The 25,298-nt window shown below is 43.1% G+C and overlaps 1 protein-coding gene across 5 annotated transcripts in view; it reads right to left on the minus strand.

Moving 5' to 3' along the window:
* Positions 1-1,968: 1,968 nt before the first annotated feature.
* sec22a (SEC22 homolog A, vesicle trafficking protein) overlaps positions 1,969-25,298 on the minus strand; it is a 53,315-nt gene continuing 29,985 nt past the window's right edge. For all 5 annotated transcript variants that reach the window (XM_041201739.1, XM_041201736.1, XM_041201737.1 and 2 more), the window contains 3 exons: positions 18,479-18,597; positions 5,062-5,127; positions 1,969-3,392 (listed from right to left, as the gene is read on the minus strand). In XM_041201739.1, coding sequence (XP_041057673.1) covers positions 3,192-3,392; positions 5,062-5,127; positions 18,479-18,597 — 386 coding nt within the window. In that variant the 3' untranslated portion in view covers positions 1,969-3,191. The remainder of the gene's footprint in view (positions 3,393-5,061; positions 5,128-18,478; positions 18,598-25,298) is intronic.

The raw sequence follows: 25,298 nt of genomic DNA on the forward strand, positions 1-25,298 counted from the left end.
GGAGATGTTCTAGCTATGATTGAAAAAAATGAGTGGAGCAAACAAGGGAAATCCCACTGAGCTGAAAAATGGAATTTTTTTTCTCCCAAACTCATTCTGGATGTTAGAAATTTGAAATGCTCTGTATACATCATTGATTTCACTTGCGTCACATGAATATGATGCAAGTGTGCATTGCATTCTTTGTGGGTTCATTGAACAGATTACTGGGGTTGAGGACAAGTTTATTCTGAATTATTTTGATACAAACTTTGCTGTATTTCTGTTAGTGTTCATAATATCTCAGACACCATTCAAAGTAGATGATATCTAAAACTTTGCCAGGAAATGCACTATCCGTATCTTTTAAATTCAATCCATGAATTTGACATTTTAGTGTAGCTGAGGTATTAGTTAAGTCAGTCACAAGCAATTTGAATCAATTTAGTGGGATGTCAAGTTTTCTGTGGGACAAAGAGCACAGTGCCCATCTTTCCGTCTCCCCATTGGTACTGAGGGATATGGGGCAAAAGATGGTACATAGAATTAGGTTGCAGATCAGCCAAGAACTCGTTGAATGGCGGAACAGGCTTGAGAGGCTAAATAACCTCCTCTTGTTCCCCATGTTCCCAAGATGGGCTTCCAACCTGATAATCATCTCAAAAGCACATTTAAAAGATCTCTTCCACCATGGCTTAGTCCCTTATTGCAATAGGGCACCCTGATTAACCAAGTTGCAACAGTTGTTTCCTTGCCTTATCCCATTTTTTTCCCCAATTTGTTTTACAAGTTACTCTCTCCTACCACCCAAGTGGCTGTTGTCTCAACCCACTGTTTCTTTTCAATGGGGAAGCAAGCCATAGACTCATCCATGCCTTCCAAATCCAAAAAGACTAAACGACCACGAGAAAGAACAAGGAAACAGAGAGACTTGAAGTTGGATCCCCAGGGTTAGGATATAAATCTACTTGCTTCAAACCTGTTACATCACTAAGCTTTGCCAGTCCTTATGAAAAGTCACAGAACTGAAATGTTTCTCTCCCCACAGATGCTGCAGACCTGTATTTCCAACATTTTCTGTTTTTAATTTAGGATGTCTGTGTGTAATTTTAGGCTGGATAACATTCGATGAATGGTAGGACCCTGGGAAGGACCGAGCATCAGAGGGACCTTGGTGTACATGTCCACCGGCCCTTTAAGGTAGCGGGACAGGTTGATAAGGTGGTTAACAAGGCATATGGGATACTTGCCTTTATCAGCTGAGGCACAGAATATAAGAGCAGGGAGGTTATGCTGGAGCTGTGTAAAACGCTGGTTAGGCCACAACTAGAGTATTGCGAGCAGATCTGGAATCCGCATTGTAGGAAGGATGTGATTGCACTGGAGAGTGTGCAGAGGAGACTTACCAGGATATTGCCTGGGCTGGAGAGTTTTAGTTATAAGGAGAGATTGGATAGACTGAGGTTATTTTCCCTGGAGCAGAGGAGATTTGGCAGGGGGGGCATGATTGAGGTGTATTAAATTATGTGGGGCATAGATAGGGTAGACAGGAGGGATCAATAACTAGAGGGCATAGATTTAAGGTAAGGGGCAGGAGGTTTAGAGGGGATGTGAGGAAGAATTTTTTCACCTGGAGAGTGGTGGGAAAATCTCTACCTGAAAGGGTGGTAGAGGCAGAAACCCTCATAACATTTAAGGAGTATTTGGATGTGCACTTGGATGTCATGGCATACAAGGCTATGGGCCTAGTGCTGGATAATGGGATTAGAATAGTAAGGTACTTGTTTGACTGGCACAGACTCGATGGGCCAACGGGTCTTTTTCTGTGCTGTAGACCTCCATGGCTCTATGAGAATAAGTTTCATGGCAACTATTTTTTTTTTGATGGGAAGATGGAGAATAGCTATTCCATAGGAATTGCCGCACTGGAGGTTTCAAATATAAAAGGTGACAGTATATTTTGTACAGGAGAAAGCATTTCTCTAAATATATATCTTACTTATTTTATTTCTTACCAATTTTCTACAAAAGTTTGGAACATATTTGTGTACTGTGTATAGACATTTGCATATATTGTACTTTCTCTAAAAGACCATATTTCTCACCAACAACTGTGAATGCCTGATCGGAAAAGAATTTAGATCCCAACAGGCAGTACGGTGACACAATGTGCAGGTGCAGCAAGACACCGCGCCATGGGCTGGGAGACGGCGGATTCACTCCCGCAATTGCTCACAAACTCAAAGGTAAAAGTCTCAAAACAAAGACTAGATTCTTCATAGCTGCATGTCAATGCAAAATAAACATTGTGGGGTACGCTTGTATTCAGCCTCTTATCAGTGAGTTACAGGATGGCACAGGCAAGGAAGCTTGGCAGAAAGTCCCCCTGCCTCAGTGGAATCTGGGGAGAGCAGCAAATATTAGAACTAATGAGGGCAAGTTTAACTGAGGAAATAATCCAGGCAAATTCAGAAAGGAGTGGCATAAGAGTGGCTGGCTGGAAAGGGGATGTTGGTTGAAAGACAAATTTTGGTTAGGACACAGGAGAGAACGCCCTTGATTTTTTTCGCAATCATGGCATGGAATCCATAACATGCAGCAGATGGAGAAGACGGAGCCTTGGTAATAACAACTCATCAGAGATTCAGCACCCTTACAGTCCCTCGGTATGTGTTCAAGTCTCTGGAGCAGGACATGAAAGCACAGCCTTCAACACCCTTGTGATCTGCCCTCTCTCATGAAGGATGGTCACCTAATTAAGGTGACAGAGCTGCCAGCGCCCACAGGGTCATACCCCTAGTATGAAACAGTGCTTTCCGAAGAGATGAAAAATAAACTGGAAATAAAATTAAAAGAATAAAAGGGAAGAAGTCTCACACCAGTTCAATCCGAACAAAGAACTAATGCAATATCTAGGATTTTTCTAGCTCCATGCCGAAACAGGTGGACGTTTATACATATATTGCAGCAATAAGATATTAAGGAACTGACAACAGAAATTCGTTTTCACAAAATTTGATTAGTAGCTTTCAGTTTCAGAGTGGCAGTATTTTGTCAACATTTCTGAAGAACTCAAATACATTTTTCCCCCTTTGGCCCATTAAACGTTTTTGCAAAAAAAAAAAGAAACAGATTCTTTGTCCCAGACTGTCATGTGCTTCCTGTGGAATCATAAATCTCCTGAAACAGGCGCCTTCCATAGTCACAGAATCTCAGACGTTGTAGTCTGGGGCTTTTCCCTGTGGCTGCCTCATCCGTGTCTGCAGAGTAGCAAATGCAGCCACCGTTACATGAAACAGAATCTGCCAGGTATTGCGAAGTTCATGCAGGTACAGATTGCACAGGCAGACTAATCCAAACATCAGGAATGATTTCAAATTCCTCCGTCCAACGTAGCAGGCCAGCAGGTAACACTGAAAGAAAACAGAGATTTAAATTTTTAAAAATTAAAAAAAAATTTTTTTGGACGATTCAATTCAGACTAAAGTAAGCCTGCTACAATAACAAAGTTCATCTCCACAACATCGGAAGGACTTGTACAAATAATAAACAGTGCTTTAATTTTTCCTGCTGAATAAAACGTCCAGCTTAGTTTAAAACGCAACTCTAAAATGGGGTGAAATTATACCAGAGATTAGGCACTTGATTTACAGGGAGGGATTGAAGTAGCCAGAAATGTTTACAGCACAGGAAAGACATTGGGAGGCTTTATTTATGCTTTTCAAGATTCTAATGGGCAAAAATAAACTTTATATTAACAAACTGTTTGACATTACTGCAAGCTAACCAGTGGCAGGGACTCAGGCTCAGGAGAGGAAAGCTAATGGACTTCAGGCGGAACAATCTCACACACACGGTAAATAACTCAGTGGGTCAGTTGCATGGTGATTTTTAGCTAGATTTTCCTCATGGGTTGAGCTAGACAGAGACAAAATGTTTGTCATTTTCCCTACACTGTATAGATGCATCTTCATTCAACCATAGGTATGCCTGATGTGCTTTTGTTCAAAAAGTACTGTTGAATCTCAATATTTGGCATCATTTCCATTGCACTATTTACTGTAATTTCTTTCGCTCTCCAGCACTACAATCTAAATGGCACAATACAAAAAACAGAAGCAATACCTTACAACATCTCTTCCATGAATGCATTTGATCCTGGATTACCTTAGTCACAACCTTTACTTCACCTCTGCATCGAAGTTCAACAGCAGTTACAAACACAAAACGAAACATGGCAGAATGTGACAGAAACCTGCCCGTTATAATTTACTGCAGGCATTGGAAAATATCAAAAGGGAAAGAGAAATCTGCTTGCAAACTAGCTGCCCTGCTTATCCAGCAACAACAGCTGCACTGCAGAGGTAATTCATTGGCTATTATGCACTCTGGGACAGTCTGAGGATGCAAAAGGCACTGTCTTAATGCAAGTTGTATTTTTCTTTCTGTCTACATCTGTGCAGCAAAAAAAATATGGTTCAATTTAGCTGGCAGTAGCGAGATGCCAGAATTGACCAAAGGTAGTGCTTACAAAATTGCAGCTCACTGCAAAACACAGATTAGAATAAGGGATTCAATATAAACTCACTTGCAATCCTTCGGCACCTTTAAACTTATCCTTCCAGAAAATTAATCTCAGTCCTCTTCTCATTATAGCATCTAGCTATTCAGAAACGTCCTACATTACCCGTTCTTCCTGGCAACCTGCCCAATCAGTTAATTGCCCTTTGTGTAAAGAAATATTTTCTGACAACTACACCTGCCCTTGGTTGCACTGAACTTACGCTGCTCCTTTATTTCCTCCAATCCTGATGCAGCTGGAATGAATGTTTACGTTATTTATCACATTAATTATCACATATAAATCTGCAAGGTCTAAGCTAGAGGTATAATTCACAGCTAAAAGCAAGAATGGTAACAAGAATTTAATGGTATTCAATAAAGTAGACATTCTAGCCGAAAGCGTTTTTCAGCAGTTTTGTTTAGGGACTCAAAGATAGCGACACGTTTCCACACGTATCAAGACACCTGGCTGCCCAAAAGAAAGATTCACCTGAAATTGTTTGATGGTCAGGAACTTACCTGATACAAACATGCAGCAGTACCGATGAAAAAAACAGCAACATTGTTGAATTCCTCCTCATCATCCTGTTTGATTTAAAAACAAGTCTGTGTGTTATATGGAGGAACATAAAAGGCACAGAAGGAAATATTCTATCCTTAAAACTGCAGCAGGCTCTTCCAACTGCTGCTGAGCAATCAGGCAGTATCGTTAATATCATTGCTCAGATTAACATTTGAGCTTCTTTTGTTTACAGTTTGACATTTCTTTACGGTACAGGAGGGACATAAATACAACTAATTTTTTACAACTGGTATCTATTTTAAAATGTTATTATTCGTTCATGGGACGCGGGTATCGCTGGTATCCTTGAATGAATGCAACTGAGTGGCTTTCTAGGCCGTTTCAGAGGGCATTGCTGTGGGTCTGGAAGCCAGACTAGGTAAGGTCGAAAGGGCAATCAATGATATTTTCATGGTCACCATAACTGAGACTAGCTTTTAATTCCAGATTTTTATTGAATTCAAATTTCACCATCTGCTGCGGTGAGATTCGAACCCAGGTCCCTGGAGCACTACCCTTGGTCTCTGGATTACCAGTCCAGTGATAATAACACTATACCACTGCCTCCCAATATCACAGAAGTGTCCCTTAAATTAGAAAAAGGATATGTGAGGGGAAACTGTTGGGTTACTGTAGGTGTCATTTTACTCAAGACTTCAGTTTGAATCTGGTTCAGGTTGATGGAATGAGAGCAGTTGATTCCAAAGATCCTATGTTAGGTGCCTCAACCCATTCTATTAGGCATGGACTCTCACACTTCAAAATAGACTGGAAAAGCTGCGGTGTGGGAAACCAAAAATGTGCCTTTTACAGTAAGGCAACATCCTTCTGAAGCTAGAAGAGTAGACATGTTTCTCCTCAGCTGCCTTTGTTGTAACTTGACTGGTCAACGCTTGGTGCTGATACTGTGTCCTTAATTGGGAGTGTTGCATGCAAAAAAACCCCATAAGCTATTAAAAGAAGGGAACTAAACCATGGGTTCAATGTTCATTAAGAATCTTTAAAGTACCTCTCCTGCTGTCAACACATAATGTATTGTACAAAGCCACACTGAGGTTCTGGGTTAGATTACTGATCTCTTGAGTTTGCTGGAGCACAAGCCTGGGTGTGGAGGTGGGGTATCTACAACTAGCCTCAATGCCCTTTGGCTAAGGAGGCAAAGAATTCAGTCAGAATTCCTGCTTCTGATTAACTTCCAGCGACCCTCTCCTGCTGTACATGTGCAGACAGGATCAGGCCCGGCTCCTCTTGTTTTCCGCGATCTGCAGATAACACTCCGTTTAGATTTGCTCTCAAGAAATGGTCATATGGGTGAGGTACAAGGGTAGCTGGTGCCTGTGGAACTGTATCTCAGCCAGGAAGAAGTGAGTAAAATAAACCATCTGAAGTAACAAATAATGCGCATATGGTACATCATTCCAGCAGAGGGCCATGTAACACCATAGCCTCAATTCATACCACCATTCACCTGCTCGAAAAATCTTGATATGCAGTAACTGTCTGAGTGAGTGAAACCATTACAGGTCACAGCACATTAGTCTTAAGAATTGATCTGCTTTCTAGCTAATCCTTTTAAATTCCAACACAGCAGAATAGATTACTTGCATCCTTTGAAGATAGCAACATTAAAATGCAAGATCATAAATGTGCATTAAAATACACGATTACAGTGCAGTATTAAAATGCAGCATGTTTTATAGATTGAGAGAACAGTACATGAAGAAAAAGTATTCTGGCTTTCTATAATTTCCCAACAACCATGTAACACTGAATAAAGAAACTAATTTTTGGGAAGCAGTCGGAGTATGCAGGGTAGCAAGATACCAGGGACCAACGTGCTACAACTCGACAGGCTTGTGCCAGTAACTTTAGAGATGAAGAAGCCCTTAGGGGATGGCATTCAGCCAAGCACTCTCCTACAGCGAAGAAAGGAACAGAACTGCCAGCAAATATTTCTAGCAGATTTGCCTAGCGGCCAGTTACAATGGCATGTCAAGGACTATGTGCTTGGCTGCAGCCCCAACTAGGGGCTTAGAGTACAGCATGAGGACATGTGGAAGAGAAGCAAACAACTGCTCTTCCTGGCAAAACTCTCACCCAACATAGTCTAATTAGTTGCCACTGCTCCAACTTGCCCCTATTTATGTCACAAATGGACAATTATTCTGGATCACACATGACATTTATTATCCGGAACAGTAGCATAGTGGTTCTGTTATGGAGCTAGTCATCCGCAGACATGGACTAATAACCTGGAGACACAAATCCACATCTAACCATGGCTGCTAAGGAAATTAAATTCAGTTAATTAAATAAATCTAGAATAAAAAGCTAGGATCAGTAATGGTGACCGTGAAACTACTGGATTGTGGTTAAAAACACATCTGGTTCACTACTGTCCTTTAAAGAAGGAAATCCGTAATCCAAAGCAATGTGGTTGACCCTCTAACTGCCCTTTGAAACGGCTTAGAAAGTAACGCCTGATTCACCACCACCTTTTCAAGGGCAATTAGAGGGGGGCAATGATTTTTGGCTTTGGCAGTGTCACCCATATCCCTTCAATGAATAACAAACAAGTTTATTTTCCACCATTGGGAAAAAGGCCATTCAGTCCATCAATCCCACATAAACCATGTAAAATCTATCCAGGCCAGGAATCTGTTGCACCCATTTCAATCGCATGACGGAAAGGTTCTGCATGAAGATTTCCAAAACAATTTACGCAAACTTCCAATCTGTGCATCGTCATTAATGGTGCCCCATGGATCATTTGATCATCACAGTCTCGTTGCTTTTAGCCCAGCACTCAATTAACAATTTATTAAGAAATATCACTTAGTGCTTCACTGACCAAATAAATTACTAATGAGTTGAATCTAAGGAGAAAGAAGTTGCATTTGTAATTACTCAACCATTTTTAAAATTCATTCATGGGATGTGGGCTTCACTGGTTGGGCCAGCATTTATTGCCCATTCCGAGTCGCCCTTGAGAAGACGGTGGTGAGCTGCCTTCTTGAACCGCTGCAGACTATCTGATGTAGGTACACCCACAGTGCTGTTAGGAAGGGAGTTCCAGAATTTTGACCCAGTGACAGTGAAGGAGTGGCGATATATTTCCAAATCAGGATGGTGGGGAACTTCCAGGTGGTGGTGTTCCCATTTATCTGCTGCCCTTGTCCTTCTAGGTCGTGGGTTTGGAAGGTGCTGTCTAAGGAGCCTTGGTGAATTCCTACAATGCATCTTACAGATGGTACACACAGCTGCTACTGTGCGGTGGTAGAGGGAGTGTATGTTTGTGGATGGGGTGCCAATCAAGCGGGCTGCTTTGTCCTGTGCAATGTCCAGCTTCTTCGGGGTTGTAGGAGCTGGACTCATCCAGGCAAGTGGGGAGTATTCCATCACATTCCTGACTTGTGCCTCGTAGATGGTGGACAGGCTTTAAGGAGTCAGGAGGCAAGTTACTCAACACGCGATTCCTAGCCTCTGACCTGCTCTTGTGGCCACAGTATTTATATGGCTATTCCAGTTCAGTTTCTGGTCAAAGGTAACCCCCAGGATGTTGATGGTGGGAGATTCAGTGATGGTGTTGCCATTGAACATCAAGGGCCGATGGCTGGATTCTCTCTTCTTGGAGATGGTCATTGTCTGCCACTTGTGTGGCGCAAATGTTACCACTTGTCAGCCCAAGCATGGTTATTGTCCAGGTCTTGCTGCATTTGGACATGGACTGCTTTAGTATCTGAGGAGTCACAAATGGTGAACATTATGCAATCATCAGTGAACATCCCCATTTCTGACCTTATGATGGAAGGAAGGTCATTGATGAAGCAGCTGAAGATGGTTGGGCCGAGGACACTACCCTGAGGAACTCCTGCAGTGATGTCCAGGAGCTGGAATGACTGACCTCCAACAACCACAACCATCTTCCTTTGTGCTAGGTATGACTCCAGCCAATGCAGAGTTTTCCCCCTGATTCCCATTGACTCCAGTTTTGCTAGGGCTCCTTGATGTCACACTCGGTCAAATGCTGCCTTGATGTCAAAGGCAGTCACTCTCACCTTGGGAGTTCAGCTCTTTTGTCCGTGTTTGAACCAAGGCTGTAACAAGGTCAGGAGCTGAGTGGCCCTGGCGGAACCCAAACTGGGCATCAGTGAGCAGGTTATTGCTAAGCAAGTGCTGCTTGATAGTACTGTTGATGCACCTTCCATTACTTTACTGATGATGGAGAGTTGGTAATTGGCCAGGTTGGATTTGTCCTGCTTTTTGTGTACAGGACATACCTGGGCAATTTTTCATATAGCCAGGTAGATACCAGTGTTGTAGTTGTACTGGAAAGAGCTTGGCTAGGGGCATGGCAAGTTCTGGAGCACAAGTCTTCAGTACTATTGCCGGAATGTTGTCAGGGCCCATAGCCTTTGTAGCTTTCAGTGCCTTCAGCCGTTTCTTGATATCACATGGAGTGAATTGAATTGGCTGAATTCTGGTATCTGTGATACTGGGGACCTCCGGAGGAGGCCAAGATGGATCATCCACTCGGCACTTCTGGCTGAAGATTGTTGCGAATGCTTCAGCCTTATCTTTTGCACTGCTGTGCTGGGCTCCTCCGTCATTGAGGATGGGGATATTTGTGGAGCTTCCTCCTACAGTGAATTGTTTAATTGTCTATCACTTGCTGTTTATGCTATTTGGCACACAAATAGTCCTGTTTTATAGCTTCACCAGGTTGACACCTCATTTTTAGGTATGCGTAGTGCTGCTCCTGGCATGCCCTCCTGCACTTTCATTGAACCAGGAACATCAGGATGTCCCAAAGCACTGTTCAGCCAAAATAGTACTTTTGAAATAGTAACTGTTGTAGGAAATGGGGAAGCCCATTTCTGCACAGCAAGATCCCACTTACAGTAATTTGATGGTGACCAGATATTCTGCTTTCTTTTTATCGTGATGTTGGTCGAGCTATGAATATTGGTCAGGAAAGAACACCCATGCCCTTCTTCTAAACATGTCATGAGATCTTTTAAACCCAAGTGAGGGGCAGACAGAGCTTCACATTAACATCACAATTGAAAGGTGGCACATCCACCAACAGAGTCCTGCACAGGAGTATCAGCCTTGATTATGTATCCTAGTCTCTGAAGTGGGGCATGAACCTGTAACCAGCTAATTCAAACTGATCTACTTCCCTAGTGACCAACTCCATCCTTCTCCCTGGCAACAGTCTGTTCACAACCTGTTGTCACATTTAGCCCTGAGATGAAATTACGACTTCATTTTGTGCCATCACCAACACCACTTATTCCTGCCTATGTAACATCATCCAACTTTGCCCATCTCAGCTTATATGCTACTGAAACCCTCCTTCATGCCTTCATTACCTCTAGATGTGACTATTCTAATGCACTCCTGGCTGGTCTCCCACATTCGACCCTCCATAAATTTGAGGTCATCCAAATGCTGCTGCCCATGTCTTAACTTGCACCAAGTCCTGTTCATCTTATCACGCCTGTGCTCGAAGGCCTACATTGGCATCCGGTCAAGCAACATCTTGACTTTAAAATCTTCACCATTGTTTTCAAATCCCTCCATGACTTCATCCCTCCCTATCTCTGTAATCTCCTGCGGCCCCACTGTACTCTGAGTCAACTGTGCTCCTCTAATCCTGGCCTCTTGAGCAGCCCCAATTTTAATTGCTCCACCTTTGGTGGCCATGCTTCAGATGCCTAGGCCCTAAACTTTGGTATACCCTCCCTTTACCTCTCTACCTCGCTTTCCTTCTTTAAACCATGATTCAAAACATATCTCTCTGACCAAGCTATTGGTCATCTGACCTAATATCTCCTTGTGTGGCTCGGTGCCACATTTTATTTTATAATGCTTCTGTGAAGCATCTTGGAACATTTTATTACAATAAAGGCTCTATATAAGTTGTTGTTGTGGGGCTACATCTGCAGAATGCATCCCAGGCACAAGAATTATGCACCTTGTGTGATGCACTAGCTTTCTTTCCAATAAACCACAAGTTCAACTTTATACCACTATTCAGTGTTAGCGAAAGTAAAAATAGATTTAAAAGGAACTAGAACCAATTTTTTTCCTTGTATTTCATTCACTCTGTGACTCTAAAGGTTAGAAAATAAGACCATGAAGTCTCATGGCATCAGATCAAACATGGGCAAGGAAACCTCCTGCTGATTACCACATACTGCCCTCCCTCAGCTGATGAATCAGTGCTCCTCCATATTGAACACTACTTGGAGGAAGCACTGAGGGTGGAAAGGGCACAGAACGTTCTTTGGGTGGGGGACTTCATTGTCCATCACCAAGAGTTGCTCAGTAGCACCACTACTGATTGAGCTGGCCAAGTCCTAAATGACATAGCTGCTAGACTGGGTCTGCGGCAGGTGGTGAGGGAACCAACAAGAGGGAAAAACATACTTGACCTCATCCTCACCAACCTGCCTGCTGCAGATGCATCTGTCCATGACAGTATTGGTAGGAGTGACCACCACATAGTCGTTGTGGAGACGATGTCCTGCCTTCACATTGAGGATACCCTCCATCGTGTTGCATGGCACTACCACCGTGCTAAACGGGATAGATTTCGAACAGATCTGGCAACTCAAGACTGGGCATCCATGAGGTGCTCTGGGCTATCCGCAGCAGCAGAATTGTACTCAAACACAATCTGTAACCTCATGGCCCGGCATATCCGACCCCCCGCACTCTACCATTACCATCAAGCCAAGCCAGGGGATTAACCCTGGTTCAATGAAAAGTGCAGAAGGACGTGCCGGGAGCAGCAGCACAAGGCATACCTAAAAATGAGGTGTCGACCTGGTGAAGCTATAACACAGGACTGACTAAATGCATGCCAAACAGCATAAGCAGCAAGTGATAGACAGGGCTAAGCAATCCCACAACCAACGGATCAGATCTAAGCTCTGCAGTCCTGCCACATCCAGTCGTGAATGATGGTAGACAATTAAGTTAACTGGAGGAGGAAGCTCCACGAATATCCCCATCCTCAATGGAGGAGCAGCCGCCCAGCGCATCAGTGCAAAAGGCTAAAGAACTTGCAACAATCTTCAGCAAGAACTGCCAAGTGGATGATCAATTTCAGCCTCCTACGGAGGTCTCCAGCATCACAGATGCCAGTCTTCAGCCAAATCGATTCACTCCACATGATATTATGAAACAGCTGATGACGTTGGATACTGCAAAGGCTATGGGCCCTGACAATATTCCGGCAATAGTGCTGAAGATTTGTGCTCCAGAACTTGCCACACCCCTAGCCAAGCTGTTCCAGTAAAGCTACAATACTGGCATCTACCTGGCTATGTGGAAAATTGCCCAGGTATGTCGTGTACACAAAAAGCAGGACAAATCCAACCCGGCCAATTACTGCCCCATCAGTCTACTCTCCATCATCAGTAAAGTAAGGGAAGGGCTCATCAACAGTGCTATCAAGCAGCACTTGCTTAGCAGTAGCCTGCCCACTGAAGTCCAGTTTGGGTTTCGCCAGGGCCACTCAGTTCTGACCTCATTACAGCCTTGGTTCAAACATGGACAAAAGAGCTGAACTCCCGAGGTGAGGTGAGAGTGACTACCCTTGACATCACGGCAGCATTTGACCGAATGTGGCATTGAGGAGCCCTAGCAAAACTGGAGTCAATGGAAATCGGGGGGGGGGGGGAAAACTCTCTGCTGGTTGGATTCATACCTAGCACAAAGGAAAATGGTTGTGGTCATTGGAGGTCAGTTAATTCAGCTCAGGGCATCACTGCAGGAGTTCCTCAGGGTAGTGTCCTTGGCCCAGCCATCTTCAGCTGTTTCATCAATTACCTTCCTTCCATCATAAGGTCAGAAGTGGGGATGTTCGCTGATGATTGCACAAGATTCAGCACCATTCGTGACTCCTTAGATACTGAAGCAGTCCATGACCAAATGCAGCAAGACCTGGACAATATCCATGTTGGGCTGACAAGCGGCAAGTAACATTCGCACCACACAAGTGCCAGGCAATGATCATCTCCAAGAAGAGAGAATCCAACCATCACCCTTTGATAACAAAATCAGAAACAGAAATACCTGGAAAAACTCAGCAGGTCTGGCAGCAGTTCTGTTGAAGGGTCATGAGGACTCGAAACGTCAACTGTGCTCTCCTCCGCTGATGCTGCCAGACCTGCTGAATTTTTCCAGGTATTTCTGTTTCTGTTTTTGTTTTGGATTTCCAGCATCCACAGTTTTTTGCTTTCATCACCCTTTGATGTTCAATGGCATTACCATCACTGAATCCTCCACTATCAACATCCTGGGGATTACCATTGACCAGAAACTGAACTGTACTAGCCATTTAATACTGTGGCTACAAAAGCAGGTCAGAGACTAGGAATTGTGTGATGAGTAACTCACCTCCTGACTCCCCAGAGCCTGTCCACCATCTACAAGGCACAAGTCAGGAGTGTGATGGAATACTCCCCACTTGCCTAGACAAGGGCAGCTCCCACAACACTCAAGAAGCTTGACACTGTCCAGGACAACGCAGCCGCTCAATTGGCACAACACCCATAAACATTCACTCCCTCCATCACCAATGTGCAGCAGCAGCAGTGTGTACCATCTACAAGGTGCACTGCAGGAATTCACCAAGGCTCCTTCAACAGTACATTTCAATTCCCACGCCACTACCATCTAGAAGGACAAGGGCAGCAGATAAATGGGAACACCACCATCTGGAAGTTCCCCTCCAAGTCATTCACCATCCTGACTTGCAGATATATCACCATTCCTTCACTGTCACTGGGTCAAAATTCTGGAACTCCCTTCCTAACAGCATTGTGGATGTACCTACACCACATGGACTGCAGTGGTTCAAGAAGGCAACTCACCATCACCTTCTCAAGGGCAACTAGGGATGGGCAATAAATGATGACCCAGCCAGCGAAGCCCACATCCCGTGAATGAACAAAAAAAAACAAACAAAATACCGTGACCTTCTATTACAGAAAGATATTTTTAGATTTGTCACACTGTAAACCCCATGTTAAGTGAGGACTATAATCACAATACTTTCTTCCGTCTTCCCCATTTTAATCAGAAAATGCTGGAAATACTCAGTGGGCCAGGCAGCAGCTGTAGAGAGAGAAACAGAGTTAACTTTATCCTGTTCTGACTAATGGCCATCGCCTGAAACAATGACTTTGACAATAGTTAACTTCTTAGAAATGCTGTCCTGAATTAGATAGTCATGCAAGTTTTAAATGTTAATGGCCACACCATTAACAGGTTTCATTGGGTGTCGGGTGGGGGGGGGGCAGGGGAGTGTATTGATTATATCCATGACTCTGTGGAGAGGATTTTAAAATGTTCTTCCAGTCACTCGTCTCACTTTCGACTCATTAATCTTGTCCTTTCAACTGTTCCAGCTCCGTGGATGCTGCAGTCCAATTCCTTCAGCATTTTAAAAATCCTTGGTCATTTTGGCTCTCAATCATCCTTTCTGTACTTGAGACAAGTTCAGTTGTTTAGGTCTGTCTTCAGAACTTTGAACAAAGGGCCCTAAATCATCCGTGTCAGTCCTCTGTGAAGCCTTTCCAATGTATCAATATACTTTTGATGGCAAGTTACCAAAATAACAGAGTAACCCAACTGTGGCCTCAGCAATTGTGTATACAAGGTTAGAACAACTTACACTAAATCAAATGCCCTCAAGATGCATCAGTTGATGGAGTACTACACCTCTTTCTTCCTGTTGTTCCCGGCCCATAACTTCTGGATGTCGAAATCGCCTGTGAATCCACAGTATGACCTCTTGCACCATCTCTTGCCTAAATAATCCCCTCTCCTCTCTTAATCTCAAATCAATTGCAGTTGCCAATTTGTTTGATTTAACAAGACTAATTTCTACCCGGATTACGTCTGCTGTCTCCCCTTCTGCTGTTGTAAACACCTTTTCAATTGCTTTGTAGAGTCATAGAAAAGTTACAGCGCAGAAGGCGGTCAATCAGCCCATCGTGTCTATGCCAGCTGACAATGGCAGAAGGAGGACATTGATTTAAAGTGGTTGGCAAAAGAACTGACAGCAAGACAAGGAAAATCTTTTTAAAGTAGCAAGTGGTTTTGATCCAGAATGCACTGCCCGAGTGTGTGGTGGAGATAGATACAAAAGCAGTTTTCAAATGGGGATTGGATAAATATCAGAAGAGAAAAAAAAATTGCAGGGACACATGGAAAGGGCAGGGGAGTGAAATTAGGGGTACACTGCAGGAACTCACCAAGTTTCCTTAGGCAGCACCTTCTAAACCCAGGACCGCTGCCATTTAGAACGACAAGGGCAGCAGACGCATGGGAACACTTCCACCTGAGAGTTCCCCTCCAAGCCACTCACCACTGTTCCTTCACTATCACTGAGTCAAAATCTTGGAACTCTCTCCCTAACAGCACTGTGGATGTACCTACACCACGTGGACTGCAGCAGTTCTGGAAGGCAGCTCACCACCACTTTCTCAAGAGCAATTAGGATGGGCAATAAATGCTGGCTTAGCCAGCAATGCCAAGATCCCATGAATGAATAAAAAAAAACCTCTTCCAACTCTCTCTGTATCCTGAATATTACCTGCTCATTTTTCGTTCAACTACAACTATTTTCTCATCTGCAATCACCCCTCCAAATCCAGGTTAAAAGCCTTGTTGCTTTCTAATGGAACGATCATTCTAAATACATGACATTTGCAAGCTTTGGTACTGAATGTGCTTACTAAATGAATCTATCTGACAACTAGTAATCCCCTTCGGGCCCACTGTGCAAAGGTTGCATTTAAGGCATTCAAAATGTCAATACCTTAGTTTATACTGAATTTAATTCAGCCATTAAGTAACATTCAGCTGCATTGTTGATCCATTCATTTTGCGTTAAAGCCAATGAATTAACGAGGAACAAACGATCATAAGGACTACCTAAAATAACTGAAGGAACAAATTTGGGAGCAAAGTTCTCAACAATATATATTAGGTGGTATTTTACGTCACCAAGCACCCTCCGTCCAGGAGTGGGCTGGCATGTGGGCGGGATTCAAAATTGGGTAGTATAGCACGGGTGCAGTGTTTACCTGCCTCCACTGGTCTTTTAACAGCAGCGGAGTGGGGTCGGGTGGCTTGACTTTTTAGGTCCTTAGGCCCTTGAGCTTATTGAGGTCTATAAGTGACAATTAATGGCCACTTAAGGGCCTCTGCCTGCTGTTTCCAGGCCAATAGTACCTGGCACCTGGCAGCCTTGTCGAGGGCTGAGGTAGGGTCTCCTGTTTGGGCAACCTGTACCCAACAGAGAGGACCCCCACAACACTCTTGAACCTAGGCCCCCAGACCCCTTGCTAGAGTGACTCTCGTAAAACCTTCAAATTATGAGCATCTGGCACCAGCAATGATCATTGTTGAGGACGTGATGCAATCCCAGCAGTGGCCACCGCTCGCAGTGGTACTGCGGGACCAGGGATCTGCTGGCCATTTGATTGGCCGGCAGCTCTCGGAGGTGAGACTTCCTCCTCCAGGTGGGGATTGGAAGTCTCACCCCGAGCTGAATAACAGCCCCAAGGGCCATAAAGTCAACATGCTTCCGAGTGAAGCAGAGGCAGCCTCCATATAAAATTCCACCCATTGAAACTATAGAATTCACTCTGGAGTATAACACAGTAAACTATTACTACGCTATTAATAGTTTTATGATCCACAGTGTCACTTGCGGATGTTTGCACAATCAGATCATAAGCGCTTTTTGTTATGAACCTAAATACTGCTGAAAAAAACGTTAAAGCTTTTCATCTTGCACTCATCAGAACACTTTGCAGGAATGCTCTCTTCTCACACAGTATAAATTGTTGTTTTCCCCTTATATTGGTATTCTTGCAAAGTGTCCTGATGAGTGCATGACGAAAGGCTTCAACATATCTTTTTTTCAGACATATCCAAGTTCTGTACTACCAAATGACTATTTGAACCTAAATATCAAAACAAAAATAGAAAGCTGGAAAAGGACCATATACAATGTTAAGTCTGCACATATTAAAAGGGCTGACACATACTACAGCAAAATTCTGAGGGCATCAAGTCACCTTGGGGTTTATTGATAAACTACTTTGCTTTTGCAGTTTAGGATGTCAGTTCCAAGTCACATTAAAACTTGCACTTCTGCTATTGTGAGATACTCAAGGAGTATTTACATATATGCGTGAGATGAGTATTTGATTTAATCTCATTTGCTTAAAGTTATTTGGTTTCTCTTTGCTTAATGATAGAAGTTATTAATTCTCATGATGCTTTAGGGTTTGATCTGTCAGGGGTCAATTTAAATGACACTATGGTTTTGGGGTTTACTGAAATGACAGGATGATCCAGAATCATGTCAAATTGGGAAACAGTTAGCCAAGGCAGTTTTGGGAAGAGAACAATGGAAGCACAGGCTAAAACTGTTGGAATCTGATCTGAAGAAAATACATCCTTTCTTGGGGTCTTGTTTACAATAACACTTGTCATGCCTTGATTTGTAATCATTGACATTATTCGTGAGAAATAGATTGGAGAGATCTCATGCTCTAGCAATTTAAAGAAAATCAGAATTGGAAAGGAATAAAGACAAGATCATGTCTCTACCCAGAGAAATAAAGCACAGCAGTTGGGTTTATTTTTTCTATGTGTCCACTGCTTAAAGGTAGTGTGTGTATCTGAACTTAAATCTCATACAAATAAACAAGAGCTGTTGAAAACTATAATCTGGTGTCAGGAATCCAACTCTTACATCACTTTCTGGTTAACATACAGGCAGCTTTTGGCAGAGTCACTTCCTTAGAATTAAATGGAATGGATCACTTAATAAGCTTGGAAGTAACTGCAATGGAATGTTTTTACCTTTCCTCAAATGCAGATATTGGTCATAATGTCATCCATCATCTGCCTGTGCTTATTAAGATAATTACCATGAAATTTACATGAGAATTTCTCTCATCAGATCAATTTTGCAATCTTCATTATCATCCCCTTCTATTGTTCCGCTATTGTTCTGCAGATACAGAATGCTGCCAATGCCACGCTAATTGCCCATTAACACAAAAGCAGCTTGGGTCAATCTGCTCTCAGATTTCCCTCCATTTCCATCTAGCCCACTGCTAATCACCCCTCATACGGGATCGGAAATTCTTTACAGCAAGGGGGAGATCCCTACAAGCCGGTGATGTAGTGCGTTGTTCACGTCAGTCTATCGTTATTTAAGCGTTACTCATACAAGATGTGTTCATGCAGTAAAACCTAAGTTTCAGAAGGAAAATAAACATATCGGCTTGAGGAAATGTCGCGGCGGAAATGTTCACAAATTACACCACTCACCTGAAACACGTTTTCCATTGCATGAAACCCACGGATTAGATTTAAAGCTGCACACAGCACACATAGTAAACAAGATATGATTCCCGGCAGCGTCACTGGTTCCAGTCGCTGATTTGGAGCTGTCGGCAACAAAAGTGAAAAAAAGGCAACATGAATTTAGCCACATATTTCAATCAATAGCTTAGCTTGTACATTCCTGTTAGTATCAAACTTCCCCAATGATTCAGTAAGTAATCCAATGCGTTACTGAGCACAGAGGCTAGCTTTGATTCCCATTTGGTGCCAAGTGGGTTGATCTCAAACAAGGCAATGTGCTCCAGAAATTGGCCTCAACATTCCCAGTACTGGGAAAGGCAGACATTTGACCAGGATTCCTGCTCCTAATCACTATCCAGTGACCCGCATGAGACATTAGGCAGGACTGCGTTCAGCTGTGATGCCCCCATGAGCTATTAACAGGCCAACATTTACCACCTACGAAGAATGTTTAGTCAGAGAATGAACTGGAGGGTTAGGAACTGTAATTCACTAGAGGCAATGGCTTAATCAGGATAAAGGTGGAAATTAGTTTTAATTTATAAAAAGGCACCACGTCATTCACCATCTGTTATATGTGGTTTGCTTAATGTCAGTGACTGGGTAAAGAGAAAAGGTTGCTGGCCACAGATACATGGAGGAACTGTTTCCACTCACAGAAGGGTTGGTAGCCAGAAAACACAGATCAAAGATAACTGGTGAAGATGCAGGGGGTGATAAGGTTAATTCTCTTTTTAAAAAAATCACATCAAGTTATGACGACCTGGAATGCACTGCCTGAAAGGATGGTAGAAGCAGATTCGATAATAACTTTCAAAAAGGAATTAGATACATATTAACAAGGAAAAAATTGAAGAGTTACAGGAAAAAAGCAGGGGAGTGACATTAATTGGACAGCTCTTCCAACAGTGAGCCAAGTCTTCATCAGAAAGCTGCTCTACGCTGACAATGTCACCCTAACATTCCGTACTGAGGAACACCTGCAACGGCAAATGGACAGACTCTCCCAAGTTTGGTTTGGCCATCAGCATCAGGAAGACAAATGTTCCAGGATGTTGCCATACCGCCATCTTTCAGCATTGATAATGTGGCGCTGGAGGTTGTTGATAGCTTCACGTATCTGGGCTCCACAATCACAGGCAATCTGTCACTCAATGCTGAAATCAACACATGCATCACAAAAGCTGCAGCTGTTCTGTCCAATCTGAGTGAGTGTGGAACAACAGCAAACTGAGAACACCAAACTGCGAGTTTACCAAGCCTGCATCCTCAATACATTCTTCCACAGTGATGAGACCGGGACAACATATGTAAGGCAGGAGAAAAAGCTGAACAGTTTCCACCTTTGCTGTCTCACACTTACCTTGGCATTTCTAGGTAGAGCAAGATCAACAACTCAGAGGTCCTGGAAGGTGTCAATTCCAACAGCATACATACATTGCTAAGCTAACGATGTCTGCACTGGCTCTGCCAAATTCATTGGATGGATGATAGCCATATGCCCAAAGACGTTCTGTATGGTGAACTGGCCACAGGGTCACAACCTCCTGGGTGTCCAAACCTCTGCTACATGGACACCTGAGCTATGAAGGTGGCGGACATTGACACTGATAACTGGGAGAGTCGCTGATGGTCATGACCTCTAGAGGCTGATTGTTTGGAGGTGCATTGGAAGAGGTGAGCAGAAACCAAAACCTCAGCTAGCCGAGAAGAGGGTCCAGAGAAAACAGAGGCCAGCAAATTGTGGACCTTCTCTGCTCACTGTCTTCCTCTGCAGCAAATGCAGCAGAGGCTGCCATGCCAGAGTGGGGATGAGCCACAACAGGCGATGCTTAACACCGAGTTGACCACCATGGCACAAGCCATCGTCTTGCAAGACTAAAGTGTGCCACTAACTTGTTTCAAAGAGCCAGTGTAGGCACAATGGGCCAAATAGTTTCCTTCTGTGCTGTATGATTGTATCTATGCTGCAGTATTGGTAAAAGTTTGGGATCAAGCAATGTTTGACCCACGGTTGGTATTTGGACCAGGAGAACCACAGGAAAAAAAGGCGAACATTTTAATAAAAACTTCGCTAAACATATAGGTGGTATTGCTTCACTGAACAGACAGAATACAGCAAGCAGCAAGGCATTCCCAGGTTGAGATAAATCTTATTTAGGTGCACTTTGAATACGGTGAATGTAAAACTAGAATGGCGAACTAGAGAAGCGCTACTCAATTCCCTGCCCACAATAGCCGGCAACTCCCTGAGTTACAAGTTCCTAGGCTATTAGCTGGTTGTTTCTTGACAGGAAATAATTTCTTTTTAATTTTCTTCCCTTTCATGTGAGACACCTAGCCATTTTCAGTCTACTGCATTTGAACAACAATTTCCTTTGATCATCACAATGGTGTCAGGCAGTCTTGGTCCCTTTTGATGTTGATTTCATAGTGACAGTAACTTGGCGGCCAGATACCACTCCATCTTCTCAACTGCGTACTGTGCAGTGGGAAATGAATCTACAAGGTTTTTTTTAAATAAGTAACTCTTCCATAATGTCCACTGTCATCAACAAATCAGTCACCAATGGCATTCAGGAGAAATTTCTTTATCCAGAGTGTGGATAGAATGTGAAACTCACTACCACAAGGAGTTGAGGCAAATAGTACAGAAGCTAGATAAGCACATGAGGGAGAAAATAGAAAGATATGCTGATAGGATTACACAAAGAGGGTGGGAGGAGACTCGTGTGGAGTATAAACATTGACATAGGCCAGTTGCGCTTAATGCTGTAAATTCTATGCAAATATTACAGCTGCACTTGTGGACAGTTGATACAACAGTGTCTGGAGTGACATTTCAGAAATTCACTTTAAATAGTCACGTAGCCCCCAGAAGCTGTAGCGACACCATAATGACAAGGAAGGCTTGTGCAGAGGAATTGCGTCTCCCACAGCAACAATGTGAATTTATATAGGACCTTTAACCTAATAAAATTCCCCAAAATGCTGTACAGGAGCATAATCAGCCCAAAAAATTACTGATGACATCCTACAATGTTTTATATATATGGAGGGGGCATGGTGGGGGGATTACAGCTGTCCATAACAATGTGGGCCTGTGCAGGTGTAAAATTAGGCCCCATATTTTTGCATTTGGCAACATCTGCAGTGGACAGATTTCAGGGCAGAACTTTACAATTTGGCAGAAGTGTAAAATTGATTAATGGATCGCTGGTTGTACACTTCCTTTCCAGTGACACACTGATAAAGAAAGTTCCATACTTAAAACAAAAAAAAAAGTACTTTGAGTAAATTGGGTTAAGAATGAGTGTCTAGTAACTTAGCAGGTTCTTAGGCTATATACTTCCTGGCCCAAAGATCAACCCAGAACAACATACACGTTTGACTTCAACTCTCATTATTCCAAATTTTAGCAGATGGTTGAATAGTATTTGAAATGACCAATTGAGAGAAACACTTAATAGCTTTTAAACACATATATTGCTTTTAATGCCAACACCCTTTTTTTGAAATAAAAGCAAAAAACTGCGGATGCTGGAAATCCAAAACAAAAACAGAAACACCTGGAAAAACTCAGCAGGTCTGGCAGCATCGGCGGAGGAGAGCACAGTTGACGTTTCAAGTCCTCATGACCCCTCAACAGAACTAAGTAAAAATAGAAAAGGGGTCCTATTTTTACTTAGTTCTGTTGAAGGGTCATGAGGACTCGAACGTCAACTGTGCTCTCCTCCGCCGATGCTGCCAGACCTGCTGAGTTTTTCCAGATGTTTCTGTTTTTGTTTTTGTTACCCTTTTTTGAAACATCACTCACACCTGAAATGACTTTGCAGCTTAAAGGTCAAACAGCTAGATCATTAGTGAAAATATTTAATCTGGATAAAACAGAAAAAACAGCTTGAATGCAACACGCAAATAACCGTAAGATAAGTTCACATGCAGTTAGGGGTAATATGTTAGCTTAGATAGAGGATTGGCTAACCAACAGAAAGCAGAGAGTCTTTTTCTGGGTGGCAAGCTGTAACTAGTGGAGTGCCACAGGGTTTGGTCCTTGGGCCCCAACTATTTACAATCTATATTAATGACTTGGATTCAGGGATAGAAGGTGCTATAGCTAAATTTGCAGATGACAGCAAAATAGGTGGGAAAGTAAGCTGCAATGAAGAAATAAGAAATTTACAAATGGAGATGGACAGGTTAGGTGAATAGACCAAAATTTGGCAGATGGAGTTTAATGTGGATAAGTGTGAGGTTATCCATTCTGCTCGGAAGAATAAAAAGGTGACTTATTATTTAAATGGAGAGAAACTTCAGAATGCTTCAGTGCAGAGGGACCTGGGTGACATCGTGCATAAATCGCTGAGAGCTAGTATGCAGCTACAGCAGGTAATAAAGGAAGGCAAATGGAACTTTGACACTTATTGCTAAAGGAGTAGAGTATAAAAATAGGAATGTGTTATTGCAACTGTACAAGGCATTGGTGAGACCGCACCTGGAGTACTGTGCATAGTTATGGTCCCCTTACTTGAGGAAGGGTGTAGCTGCACTGGAGGCGGTTCAGAGGAGGTTCACTAGATTGATTCCAGAGATGCGGGGCTTGTCTTATGAGGACAGATTGAGCAGTTTAGGCCTATACTTGCTAGAGATTAGAAGGATGAGAGGAGATCTAATTGAGGTAAAAAAGATGCCAGGGTAGATGTGGAGCAGATGTTTCCCCTTGTGGAGCATTCTAGAATGAGAGGCCATAGTTTTAGGCTAAGCGGTTGTAGATTTAAATCAGAGATGAGGAGGAATTACTTTTCTCAAAGGATCTTGAATCTGTGGAATTCACTACCTCAGAGTGCAGTGGATTCTGGGACATTGAATAAATTTAAGGAGGAGGTAGACAGATTTTTAATTAGTAACAGGTTGAAAGGTTATGGGGAGAGGGTGGGAAATTGGAGTTGAGGCCAAAATGAGATCAGCCATGATTGTATTGAATGGCGAGGCAGGCTCGAGGGGCTGAATTGCCTACTCCTGCTCCTAGTTCTTATGTCTTATGTAACATGATTCCATGACATATATATAAAATACAAAAAGCATTCATTCCAACCTGCATTTCAGATAGAGTTGTATTAGATGATACAGTAAGTCGGTTAATCATAGACTGTTACAGCACAGAAATAGGGCCATTACATGCTGGAGATTTTTCCACAGTCCCACTCTCCTGCTTACACCTTTCAGCATGTCAATCATTCAAGCAGCTTATCCTTTTTCAAGAAAAAATGAACTCTGCTTCACGCACTGCGACAGAATTTCACACACCAAATATTCCTTTGATTCTGACAGCATCTGCTGAGAGAAAACAGAGTTAATGTTTCGAGTCTGTATGACTCTTCAGAACTAAAGAGAAGTAGAAATGCGGCAAAACATACACTGTTTGGGGGGGGGTGGAACAGGTGAAGCTGGATAGAAGGCCAGTGATAGGTAAAGACAAAGGAGAGATTGCGAAAGATGTCATAAACAAAAGGTCGAAGGGGTGTTGATGGTGGTGATGCTGGCTGAAGGAGGTGCTAATGGTGACATTAAGAGTAGAAAGCAGGATGAGCAAGTGACTGATGGCCCTAGTGGGGGTGGGGTGAGGGGAGGGGATGGTGTGGGAGAAAAGATCAAAATAGGCTCAAAGGTGGGGATAGAACAATGAATGGAAATAGATTATAAAGTAATGGAAATAGGTGGGGAAAAAAATATATATAAAAATTAATATTTGAAAAATGGGGATCAAAAAGGGTTGAGGATGGAGGAGAGTTTTCATGGCCTGAAGTTGTTACACTCAATGTTAAGTCCGGCAGGCTGTAAAGTGCCTAGTCGGAAGATGAGGTGCTGTTCCTTCAGTTTGCGTTGAGCTTCATTGGAACATTGCAGCAGGCCAAGGACGGACATGCGGGCATAAGAGCAGGGTGGTGTGTTGAAATCGCAAGAGACAGGAAGGTCTGGGTCATGCTTGCGGACAGACCGAAGATGTTCCGTAGTCACCCTGTCTGCATGTGGTCTCTCCGATGTAGAGGAGACCACATTTGAGAGACCTTCCTGTCACTTGCCATTTCAACACACCACCCTGCTCTCATGCCCACGTGTCCGTCCTTGGTCTGCTGCAATGTTCCAGTGAAGCTCAACGCAAACTGGAGGAACAGCACCTCATCTTCCAATTAGGCACTTTACAGCCTTCCAGACTTAACATTGAGTTCAACAACTTCAGATCATGAACTCTCTCCTCCATCCTCACCCCTTAAATTTATATATATATATATTTTTTCCCACCTATTTCTATTATTATTTTAAAATTTATTTCCATTCATTGTTTTATCCCCACCTATTGAGCCTATTTTGACCTTTTCTCCCACATCATCCCCTCCCCTCACCCCACCCCCACTAGGACCATCTATCACTTGCTCATCCTGCTTTCTACTCTTAATGTCACCATTAGCACTTCCTTCAGCCAGTATCACCGCCATCAACACCCCTTTGACCTTTTGTTTATCACATCATTTGCAATCTCTCCTTTGTCTCCACCTCTCACTGGTCTTCTATCCAGCTTCACCTGTCCCCCCTCCACCCCTTAAACAGTAAATATTTCACCACATTTCTACTTCTTTTTCATTCTGAAGAGGAGTCATAAGGACGCGAAACGTTTACTCTGTCTTTCTCCCCACAGATGCTGTCAGACCTGCTGAGTTTCTCCAGCAGTTTTTGTTTCAGACTACCAGCATCTGCAGTATTTTGCTTTTATCCCTTTGATTCT

Source organism: Carcharodon carcharias, chromosome 12 (genome assembly GCF_017639515.1).
Source record: "Carcharodon carcharias isolate sCarCar2 chromosome 12, sCarCar2.pri, whole genome shotgun sequence".
Lineage (NCBI taxonomy): Eukaryota > Metazoa > Chordata > Chondrichthyes > Lamniformes > Lamnidae > Carcharodon > Carcharodon carcharias.